The 12470-nt window shown below is 40.1% G+C and overlaps 1 protein-coding gene across 1 annotated transcript in view; it reads right to left on the bottom strand.

Annotated features, from left to right (window-relative positions):
- Positions 1-3606, bottom strand: part of CRB1 (crumbs cell polarity complex component 1) — a 96476-nt gene extending 92870 nt beyond the window's left edge. Inside the window, exon 1 of the mRNA XM_054285839.1 lies at positions 3237-3606. Within this exon, the coding sequence (XP_054141814.1) occupies positions 3237-3312 (76 nt within the window). The 5' untranslated portion in view covers positions 3313-3606. The remainder of the gene's footprint in view (positions 1-3236) is intronic.
- Positions 3607-12470: the final 8864 nt, after the last annotated feature.

Raw genomic sequence — 12470 nt, 5'->3', positions numbered from 1 at the left:
AGAATGGGCTGTGAACTCATCAAACCACACTAACAAGACTTTGCTGGAAAGCTCCTTACATCAGCCGGGTGTGCATGAGGGATGAGCAGTGTGAGCAAAACCACAAATCTCTTTATAAGCAGAGCTTTATTCCTAACACAGTAATTAAGCAGTAATTAGAAGTTTTGTGAGTAATGGGAATAGTTGTGTGAAATTAAGAGTTCTTATCCATGGGGAAAAATTGCATAGTGCCAGCATCTCAGAGGGGTAGATAAAGGCTGCAAGTAAAGCTCAGATATTTTGCTCACATTAACAGCAATCCCAAATGAATTTCCATTCTTAATTTATGAACATTTGAACAATTTATGAGGCATTGATTTTGAAGTAAATAATACATTTTTTCAGCTCTCCTGGAAGGTTACTAAAATGGAAAAAAACAGAATTACAGAATGGTTTGGGTTAGAAAGGACCTTAAAGATCATCTAGTTTGAACACCCCTGCTGTGAGCAGGAACAACTTCCACTAGACCAGGCCTTGAACCCTTTTAGAGATGGGGCATCCACAGTATGTATCGGCAATAATTTTGACCCTAAATGTTCTTTGTCTATATTTTTCCCAAAATGAAGACAATTCTGCAGTATTGATAGAATACTTGATTGAATTTTAGAATTGATTGAATTTTTACAATCCATTGTAAAACTTGTTTAAAAAATCAGTACTTAAATGTTGAATGAAAAGATTTTGAACTTGACTTCAGATAGAATCACTTCCAAAACGGATGTGTAAATGTACCTGTATTTATCAGAATTTCTCTTCCTCTATTTCATAAACAACTCCCTGCCCACAGTTTCATGCTTGTGATTCCTGTTAGACAATAGTACGGCAGCAATGAGTTATCAGTGTTGTTCTGGACTTGGGACATGCTTCCTGTCCCTGTTGTACATAATGATTCTTGGTCCCTCCTCACACAGAGCTGGGCATCTCTGGATGCCCCCACATTAATTTTCTGTGAGTGGTTCATTGGGTATGATTTATAGAAACAAATGATGTTCACAAAATGCCATATAAACCCAACTTGTATTGAATGCTTGCATCCGGAGTTCATGGCTCCTAAATACTATTTATTTTCCAAATTGTATAGAGTAAATAGTTATAAAGAACATTCTGCCTTTAAGCAGGATTTAAGATTAGAATCTCTGGGGGAAGACAAATCCAGTAAACTGATTTTAAAAACATAATGGCAGATACAACTTCTATAAATAATATCATCAATCACCTCTGTTCCATTTTTTCCTCAGCTTTTCTGTCTTGGTCTTTCTCAGCTTTAATTTTTAAGTAGGGAAGTAATTGCAGTCAGTTCTGCTTCTACCTTTGTCTCATCTGTTCACAGTTATGATTTTATTAACAGAAACTTTGAAGTTTCAAGTGGGGTACAAGCTTTCTAAAGAGAAAACACCTCTCCAGATCATTAAATACACAGCACTGGCAGCTGAAGGTATGGTCCTGAGCCTGATTCTGGTTCCTGAGGCAACTGCTCCATCCTGGAATATCAATTTGTGTCACACTGTGACAACAGCCACAGTTCTACCTGAGAAAGTTCTCCAAGACTGAAAAGCCCCTTGTTTGAGACTGGCCATATGGCCAGAACCCAGCGAACACCCATGGCACATCCGAGCTGTCATCCCAGTTAAGTGGGCTAAGGAAAAGGCATAAAATGACACACAATTACTTTCCTTGCCTTTGGCATCCTGCACTGAGCAAAGCTCACCCGAGGTGAAAGCCAAAACTTGTATTTATCTTCTCTCTTTAAACTGATTCCTGGGGCCTTTTTTCTTGTTTTCATTCTAACGATGTTTTCTTTGTGTATGATGTTTTTATTGTGATCTTCTTAATTTATAAAACTTAATTTTTAGTTCCCCTTCCCAAAGCTTTTATATTTTGTTCTGATTTGCCTGCCTTGTGGAAAAAAGGAATTTTCTTAACTAACACAACTACTATTACGTTCCTTTACTTAGATAGCAGACTCTTTCTTAGAGACTTTCTGGCTGTTCATCCTACAGGATGAACTTTGAAAATTACTTTGTGAAACTTAAAGGTCCAGTTTTTTGTTGTTTTGAGTTTTTTTGTTGGTTTTTTTTTTGTTGTTGTTGTTGTTGTTGGTTTTTTTTTTTTTAGGATATGTCCTGTTGTGAGTTGATTTTAAAAAAGGACTTTGGTTTCCCTGATTCACATCAGTACATCCCCTAAAAGAAAATTACTAGCATAAAATGATGTTTCTATGACATTCTGTATTTTTCTTATATTTTCAAGTGTGGGATTTTTTTTTTCAGTGCTGGTTGATTCAACTGCATCTGTTTGCTTTTTAGTCTTTAATTTATGTTGGGCTGTAAACTGTCCAAGTAACAATTTGAGTGATGCAGCAACAGAAGGTGACCCAGATTACACAACACCGAACGCTAATGCCAAGTCTTCTTGTTTAATGGCAGCTGCTCAAAGCTTTGTGTTATTGCTATTCACATGCAACAGACACAAATCAAACAGCCTCCTCAGGCACACATCCTGCAGATCTTCATTTTAAACATGTTCAAGAGCTGCTGCTTTTCACACACACACAGCAGCCTCACCAGCTGAGGCCATTTAGCCTCCTTGGCTTGCATTTACTCTCAGCCATCTGACACAGTTATCAAGGAAACCCATTGTGACTTCCTCTATTTTGCACACTTCTGTTTATGTGGAAGTTTGCCGAGAACATTTTTTCTCTATAAAAGTAGTTGGACTGTCATGCTCCCTCGTAATGGACATATTTTACAACACCAAATACAGCAGAGTTAATAACTGCTTTCTCTAGACACTGTAGTTTAGAAAGTATATATAATAAAGCAATACTACTGAAAAACATAACATGAACAGTTTAAGCAAAGGATAAATAAGTTTAGATTTACTGAATGAGTGGTATCAAAAGGCAAACTTTAAAGTATAGGCACAGTTTTAGCAAAATAATTTATTACTGTACTTTGAATATGCAAAGCAACAAAATGCTTTCATTCCTTATTAAAAATAAAAAAAGTCAAAGCATGGAGATCAGGAAAGCTATCAAGCAACGAGTTCATACAACTTAGTTTCATGGACCAAATTTTTTTGGCATCTCCATCAAATTTTTAAAGCCTTCTGACAACACAAGCTTTCTGCTAGAAGTGCATGTCTAACCATCTCCCCAGAGGACATGTCAGAACAATAAGAAAAAGTGCAAATCTTACTTTTTAAATGGATGAGCAGCAAAAAACCGAGGTAGAAGATGAGTAGAGAGTTAATTCTTGAATGAGCCATATTCATCTTGATAGGACATCCTCTGCCGAGTTGCCTGTTGTCCAAAGGGCTGGTGCTGATGCTCACTGCTTTCTGCTGGTGTCTGAAGCTAAGGGCACACCCGGGGCACCCGGCCCCCTACGAGCCATCCCTGCCCGTGCCCCTCCTCAGCCTGCAAACCTGCACACTCGGATTCAAAAGGCAGTTTTGTGTTGTGATTGTCAAGGTCTTACTTCGGCAGGTCCGAGTGGCTTTTCAAACCTGGTGCAGATTTGTGTGGGAGCTGGACTGGAGTCTGTCCCCAGCCGTGCTGGGGATGAATGGTGCGCTCTGCTCCGCTGGGCTGTGCTGTGCTGGGCTGTGCCTGCCCCGCTCCGCTCTTCGGAGCTCTGCCTGCCCCGCTCTGCTCTGCTGGGCTCTGCCTGCCCCGCTCCGCTCTTCGGAGCTCTGCCTGCCCCGCTCTGCTCTGCTGGGCTCTGCCTGCCCCGCAGCGCAGCCACGGCACCGCCGCCCGGAGAGCCCGAACCCCTGCGCTCTTTATCTGCACCAAACCTCGGCGCTCCTTATCTGCACCAAACCCACCACACGGCTCTCCTCATCCACGGTGCAAACACTTGACGTTTTCTTGCACAGTCAGCTCACAAACACTTTCTGCTTTCTGCATTTTTTCTGTTATGTTACACCGTTAGCACGTGAAGTGAAAAGGTGAAACATCCACATTCTCAGTCTTTTCATTTAGTGAGATGTTAGTCTGCTCTCTTCCTCAGTATTATATTTTTTTTGTTTTGTTGGTATTGTTTACACTGGAGTGGCTAAAAAGCACACTCCTAGGAGCTGGCACAGGACCTCTGAGCTTCATCAGCTTGTGTTACAATCTTGAACTGCTCATGGAGGAACCAGTCACTTACAGAACCAGGAGGTGTCACAGCAGGATCGATAAGAGAAGGGGATGGCAGCAGGGCATGGGCTCCATTTGGTTTAGCCAGGGCTGGTATTAAACAGCTGATACTAAGTGCCTTCCCCAGCTGCCCCCACGGCACAGGCAGTGTCTGTTTGTGCCCAGCACTCCCTGTGCAGTGCCTCATCCATGGATCATGGCTTTGTTCTCAGATGAAATCCTGGTCCTGCTCAAGCAGAAGGGAAAGTGAGGGCACACAGCAGCAGCCCCGGGGGCTGTACTCATACTATGATCCAGTACAAACTCTGGCACCTCACACAACCCAGTCTGGGTGTCCACAGCAATGGGTGCCACAGCACCAGTCTGGCTCTGAGGCCAAGACAGAGATGAGCTGCCTGTTTGGCAGTGAATCTCCTCTTTCCACCACCTTCTCCCCTAGCAATCCTCCTTTGGCTCTTTGCACTTACCCTCCTTGCCTCACTGAAAATACAGGCATTCCCAAGCCTGAAAAATCTGCTTGCTCATTGCTACATTATGTTACTGTCAAGCAGGTAGCACTCAATACATTTGGTATTGTGCTTGTCCTCCCCACTTCAGCGGAATGGTAATCCCCAGTTCAGGAAGCCTTTGATACTGAGTTTAATTTTACATGTACACTTAACAAAGTACAAGCTGAAAGTCAAGTATTTGCTGAAGGCCTCAGATGTATATGGAGCAGACTGGTGATGCCAACATGAATTCACTAAAGCTGTTTTTAATAGGTAGGTACTTTCACATCACTCATTAAGCTCAGTAAACTGATTAATTTAAAATTTTCTCCTGCAGCAAAGCTCCTCCTTCTTTCCCATCTCATTAATTTGTGTGTAGCTGCACTCACCCATTGCTGACCCTGTGGCAAACCTTTCCAGACCCTCTCTCTCTTCTCCTGGCACCAGCAGTCCAAGCAGCTCCATCATCTGCTCCCCAGGAAGCCTCCACCCTCCCCTGAGCCCTCCTGCTCCACTCTCCAGCTCTGACCTCTCTGATGACAGCCCAGGCTGGATTTCCTGGCCAAATGTCATGGGCTATGAGCATTATGATGAATGGGGGTCCTAGTGCAAAGTACTTAGATGACTATCAAGTTAAACATAATTAAATGGCTAATTGTAGTTCTCAGCTCTTTCACTTTTTGTAATCCCCTTTCTTTTATATTTACATTTGTAGTTGTTTGGATGTTTCCTTCTCCTTGCCATCTGTCTACTTTGTTTCTGTTTGAAATTATGCAGTAAGATATATAATCATTACAACGTGAGCATGAAAATACCACTGTCATCAGGGAATTCTTTTGTCAGGTTAAATTATGCAGTTTAACTCAGTGCTGATTGCCTGCTTTAAGTACATTATTATTTAAATTTGTCACCATATAACTTACTTAGAACAACAGTATTTTCTGGATTCATATTCTTGTCAATTTGAAAAAGAAATTTTGTGAGTATTCTGAAAGACCCCAAATTTAAGCAAATACAAAGTTTTCAATTCTGAGGGATATGTGTTAAGTATTTCAAGAAAAAAGTGACATCTATTAAATCTGGATATTTTTTCTGAAAAATACACAAGTACCTGGAAAATCTGTACTCCAAGGAAACTTAGGAGCTCTCAGACATGGGGATATGCCACCAATCTGAGAACTTAAATGTATTGTGTTAACACATGTTGATATTGGAATTAAATACTGTGTAGCTCTGTGGTAATTACAAAACATACAGCAAGTATATGAACACCTCCTAGGTCTTTCTAAAGTTATTAAAATGTAGTCACTTTTAGGACCAAAAGAGCTTTTTTAAACCTGTTTGAAACTTAGCTTTGCATTTCCCAATGCCTTTTTTCAAATGTTTCTTCTTCGTGAGCTATTCGTATCCCAGAATTTAATGGGGAATAGACTAAATTAACTTATCACTGCCCTAATTCCTTGAAGTTGCCTACAGGAGGAGGCTTGAATTTCTGCATGCATATCATTTGTACACAGTGAAACATAACATCTAAATGTAATTTCCATGCTTTCTCAGTACAGCTTAGCTTTGATGAGATTCTGCAGTCACAAAAGTCAGAGGCTATGCCATTTTCTCAGAGAAAAGAGGCTTGTGTTGTCATTTGCTTTCACTTAACTGCTGCCTTTTCTGTTCTGATTGCTTCCATGCAAAAATGACAGAGTGATGTGGCATCAGGCTACACTAGTCAGTGTCATCTCTTCCAAGACATTTTATGCAACTCTGTCCAACTAATTTCATTATCTAACATCTTTTGCTTGCAGTGTTTTCAATTTTCAGATGACAGCAGTACTAATTAATTGTGTATCTTCTGCTTCTCACTGCTAGGCATGTTTTCTGATTGTTCAGTGTTGCTCCAATTTAAAGTGCAATTTTTATTGATGCCATCCTATGCCTTCTTGATCAAATATATTTACGGGTGATTTTCCTAAGTAATTGGCACTTCTTTTCCAATGTTTTGGTACTTTTAAAGTAAACTACAAAATGAACAGAAACTAGAATAGTTAAGTAATTCATGTAAAGTGTAAACCTATCTTGCAAGTGGAAGATGTGATTTTACAAAATGCCTGATGCTGACTAACCTGAAGCTTTTATTAACAATCCCTTTGTTCACTGGCAAGTAAGGCACTGGTAATAGTCAGGAACAGGTGGGTGATTTCATGGGGTGGTGGAAGAGTGACTGAGCTGAAGATAACATTTGCCCTGGTGAGGTTTTGGATATGCAGAACTCAGCAGGACAGTGCCCTCTGTGACCTGCTCAAATGAGATGTGCTTTGAGCAGGTGGTCCCTTCCCACCATATATTCCTGTGATTCTGTTAAAACAGAGGTTTCCTATAGCATTAGATTGCCTGCACAAGCTCCAGCCTGTATTAGCTCAGTCCCCAGTTCTGCATAGCTAATGCAGAAAGACTCTGTTTTTAAAATAGTCCCTGATTTTCCCTAGGATCTTTCATTTTCTTACTCATATTCAGTGGTGCTTCTTGTGTACATCTTCTTGTGGGGGCCTGAATATATGTATTGTTATGGAGAGAGTCCCTGTTAAGATCTATGTATTGTAAGATCTGTGTGGGTCCGAGTTGCTCCAAACGAGCTACAGCTGCAAAGTCCTTAGCTGGGCAGCAGCTGTAGCTCGTGAAGGCAACTGGAATAAATAGGGGTGGGTCGAGAGCCCAGGAGGAGCCCCTGAGAAGACACACGAAGGGCTGTGATGCAGAGAAGAATGGCTCGGTACAGTATGGGACTTGAGAAACATGAATATGACAAGAATACAACATCTTCTCTTCAATTCTTGCTGAATTTCATCAGGGATGAAACTGGGATTCTAAATTTCACTGGTGTTCCCTGTTCACCAATGGGAGAGCTTACTTTATAAAAAACTATGGAGCATTCAAGCATGAGGTCACTCTGGTCTGACATCCTGCTTTGGGCATTAAAATACGTTCTGACGTATTTATTGAAAACTGAGGATGATGGAGTTTCCTAGAACAGTGGACCTGACCAAGTCATCCAGATCATCCTCCTGTTTATGGTACTTTATGTACCTCCTCATTGACCAACTGATAGATAATTTTTTTCTTCAGCTTGTTGCATTTGGGTAATTATGAGAGGACAAACCAAGGCAATGGATAAACCGGTGTGAATAAGGGATGGCTGAAAGGTCTTGTAGATAGAGTTGTATTGAAAGAGGAGGTTGTTTACCTCATTAACAAAACCACTATAGATCTATTTACATTTTAATTAGCCTCTTTGCAACAAGAACAACTCTGATTGCATTGATTTCCTGCAATGCTTGTGAAGATAACCACCCACAAAAGAATTGGGCAAGAGGGAACTGGAATTTCCTTTGGTCCATACTTTTCCAGAGGCAACAAATATTTGATGACAGTATTTAACTTCTTAGTCTATAAATGATACTTCTTTTGAGCTTCCTTTTCCTTTATATTAGGGTGTACAAGTGTTTGGGGTTCTGAACTCTTGCTGTGCTCCTTTTATGTCTCTCCCAGCCAGAGTAAAGCACCAGAACATGACCTGTCAGTTCTGCCTATTTTCAGATTACTAATTTTTTTTATGAAACTGAAGGGCTTTATCTGAAAATTATCTTGCCAGACCTGCCAAGCATATTGCTTTTTAAAATGTAAAACAGTTTTTGAAATTATGACTTCTTTTTTGATTCCCATGGTAGCCACTTTCTTACTGAGTAATGAGGGATTTCTATGTGCCAACCTAAAATACAAATTTAACCAAAGATTACAGGAGTGTCAAGCTGATTTGCTCAGACAGATCTAATTGTGGATGTGATAGAAATAGTGGGAGCAAGGAAAGCTGTTTTGGTTTTCATATGAAGTCTCTCCTGAGTATTTTACCTATAGGCAGGCAAAACAAAGTGGCTGTGCAAGGCAGGACAGGATTCCCCTGCAGTCAATAAAGTGTGTGATTCACTTATTCTTATCTTTGATGAATTTTTGTGAAATAACATGTTTTTATCATATTGTGTGTGGCTGGGAAGGTGGAATCGGGAAGCAAGAGGCATCACCAGGGAAGCAATTTCAATCAGATGAATGCTAGGTCAGGCCTTGTCAATGCAGATGAAAATTGGCAATTAGTATTCTGTACCTTGCTGCTAATGAACCGTCTAATCAGGAAGTTTCTGTCTGTACCAATAAGCTTCCTGTGAGTGCCAAGGTTATAGAGTGCTTGAGAAAATGAGGCAAATTGTGTTTTTACAAAAGCACTGATATATTAAGTTCTAAATGGGTTGTACATTTATTTTTCCCTCTGTGCTTTTCACTTAAGCAGACTAGACTTGTTAACAGTCTTACAAATCCTCTTCTAATTCTCCTTTTTAATTTCCTTCAGAGTGAGTTAATTCATACTACAAACCAGAAAAACCTAAACATGAAAGCATTGGAATTAAATTAAAAATCCCATCTGTTTCAGGGGATATAGTTGTATAGTTCAGCCACAGTTTCAAAGCTATTTGGAAAAGATTTACATAGGTTTGTAGCATGATTTCATCTGATCAATACAAAGTGGTTTTAGAAGGAATTTAGACCCAGAAATTCCAGCAGGCAACAGTGTAGAGAAGGAGAAAGAAAGGCAGAATTAGTAACCAAATATGCTTGATTTTAACACTTTGCATGTAAACATTTTACTTCTGCAGTTGTCCTGGGGACAGGGCAGGATGATGACTACAGTCAAGTGGAGAGGCTGGGAAGGAGATCTTGGGAGGAATTTTGGTCTTTGCAAATAGAGAAAAGTGACAAGGGAGTTAGTTTCACAGGCCAAGCACTGGGCTGAGGGACACAAAACTAATTCTTACTCTGGTTTTCTTCACTGTACTAGCAGTGATAAATTATTTTGAGGTAGTTAAACATGCAATGCAAAAACATCGTAACAGTCGAAAAGTAACTTTTGTAACAGGCAAATACAGAAGATTCTTAATTTTTTATGATCTCTAATATCCTTTTTTTCCCCTCTTCTGTATTCAGTCATTGTGTATTGAGTGTGACAAGGTTTTGAAAAGCATCTGACGATCTGGATCTCCTGGATTTGCAGGTTTTCAGCTAAAGGATGTGACTTGCAGAAAGCACAAAGCAAAATTTCCCTGTAGGCATCTCTGAAGTGTCTTGGTGTGGATCGTGGCAAGCACTAAATTCCTCTTGGAAATGTTGGCCTCTGTGTTTAAGTATTAGATAATATTATGGGAACAATAAGCAGCAGTAGGTGCCCCAAAGGGATTTCAAGTTTCTGTTAAGATTGGGTAAGACAGCATTCATCTTAATGCCAATGCCTTTCTCAAAGGCTGCAGTTTTGTACTGAACTAAATCCTGAAAGTTTGTCAGTTTGAATTACATTGTTCACAAGGTAAAATGAAATACTCTGGCTTCCAAACTTGTGCTGATTTTGATTATTTCACACCTACTTCAGCCACTGGTGATGATGCTCCCCTCAGTGATGGTGATGTATGTGATGTCACCATGTGCCGATGCCAGTGAAAGGAAAACACCCCTGGATGGAGGGGGCACAGTTTGACCTCTAAGCATCGTGTTGGATGTGAGAGGGGGAAGGAGGAGACATTCCTACTGTAGTTGACTTTCATTCTTCCAGAGAGCCCCTCAAATCACCAGGTGGTTTGTTGCTGAACTGCATCTTAATTTTTGTCTGTGGGCAAGCTGAGATCTTTGCATATGTTGAACTTCATGCAGTGCTTTCCATTTTCCTTATATCAAATATTTTTCATGGTTTTTCTCCTTTTTTTTTAATGGCATTTTAATAATAAGTTCTTCCAATACACCAAAAGTCTGGCTGAATATGCTTGTTGTGCATGGGCAGGTGCTGAGACCTCTGGTCTTAGCACCCAGATTTGACTTTAGCACCAACATTCACCAAATACAGTTTTGTGGGACTGAGACTTCTAAATCTGAGAGTTTCTGAGTTTCTGGGGTACAAGAACAACTAAGCCAGTGCTTCCAATGTTATTAGCATTATCAGGGAAACAAGATTTTGCTGTCAAACTTCATCCTCAGTAGCTTGTGTTCACAGTAGCAAACAAAAAACCTCCCCAGTAGCATGGCCTGTATGTGCTGCAGGAGCTCCCCATGCTGGCAGGGTAAGATTTCCTATTAGCTTCAGCTGCACTCAGAATTGAGGATGTTGCCACTGGTGTGACAGGGTGATGAGAATCTCCACAACCCCACAGCACTTCTGGAAGACTTTTAGTTCCCAGCTAAACCTATGGGCACTCACATGCCTGAATAATGGCAAATGATGAGCTCTTTCAGAAATGTAGCCCTGCAAGTTGCTAAATAGACTGTGGTCTAAAGACACAGCTCATACAGCTCACTTGTCCAAAATAAGATTAATTGAGTGAATGGAACAGTCTCTGGCAGCATCTGACTACTGAAGAATGGATAAACGTGAGCCATGTTAACCTTGATCCCCTTGACTCCTGCAGCAGCAAAGTCAGACTTCAGTATTAATTTGGTGAAGTAGATTAATGTAACATGTCCTTCTATAACAGCCTTTAAATAAGCTGGGAAACCAATAGCCCACAAGAATGATACCAAATTCCATTCTGACATGGCAATCACAAGGGTTCTAGAAATGGAATGAACTCTCTGAAGGCTGGGCATGCAGAATGTTCTGTATTTGCTCTTCCCTCCACTAGAAGCTGTGGAAATAATTAATCTAATAGACAGCTTGGTTTGTGCTCACTTAGTGTGACTCTCTAACAGTTTGGCATTTCTTTAGGACCATATTCGTCTTTGTGCCTCAAGGCACAGTGATTCTGAGAATAGGTGTTATACTTGTAATTCAAGACAGGCAAGAAAAATTTTCTGTCTGGCCAAATTGATGCAAATTTGACACATTTTCTAGCAATAATAGGTGAATTAATCCACTCACATTTACCATGAGCTAGATTAAGTAAAATTGTTTTGTACTGTTTTGTACCATGTGAAAGCCCTTTTCCCAATACTGAGCAGAAATTCAAAGGTAGATGCTGGTCTCTCTAAACCACCAGGTCTTTGAAGTGAAGCTGGCCAGAAATTTTTGAAGCCTTCGAGAAGGAAGAGGGTGAGGTTTCTGTACTTTATTTTTCTCTGTGTTGTGTGTGTGTGTAGTTGTGAGGCTTTTAAAACATATTTTATTTAAAATTTGCTGAAAAAGAAGTTTTGGCAATTTTAGAAGCTATTACCTTCTTGCTTTTTTTTCTCTTTGAACAAGTAAAGTAAGGTATTTTGAAAAGTTTGAAACATAAATTAAGATTCCTCCAATCAAACCTTTCAACTAATCCAAGCCAATTCTGATATCACATATTTTCAAGGTAATAAACAAAAATTAAAGATTTCAATCTGTGGTTTAGTTCAGAAAAAGAAAAATATTTTTGAAGGAGAAGAAAGCAATCTCACTCCCAGATGTACTTTGAAGTTTCTTCTCCATTTCTTGATTCAAGTAACATGCACTAGTGAAAACAGAATTTAAAAGCCACTCAGAAGAAGAAAAGCAATATCAGACCTTTAGCATGAAAAGGCACCCAAGTTCCTGTCAGCCCTTTTGCCACAGAACCAACAGCACTAAAAACATCCATGGTTGTTATGGCTGAGGCTGGTAAAGGGATGGGTGGCATAAAATTCAGCCACGGAAAAGAATGAGCAGCCATAACTGCTCCAGAAGGAAAGCAAGTAGCCTTTTGAAGGCTACAGTGCTCTATGAAGTTTGCCTAATAAAAGGAAAATAATTTACAAACTGGGTCTCCCCC

Source organism: Melozone crissalis, unplaced genomic scaffold (genome assembly GCF_028551555.1).
Source record: "Melozone crissalis strain CALT ecotype California unplaced genomic scaffold, PUWL_Pcris_2 ptg000045l_1, whole genome shotgun sequence".
Lineage (NCBI taxonomy): Eukaryota > Metazoa > Chordata > Aves > Passeriformes > Passerellidae > Melozone > Melozone crissalis.
This window is presented reverse-complemented; position numbering and strand designations above follow the sequence as displayed.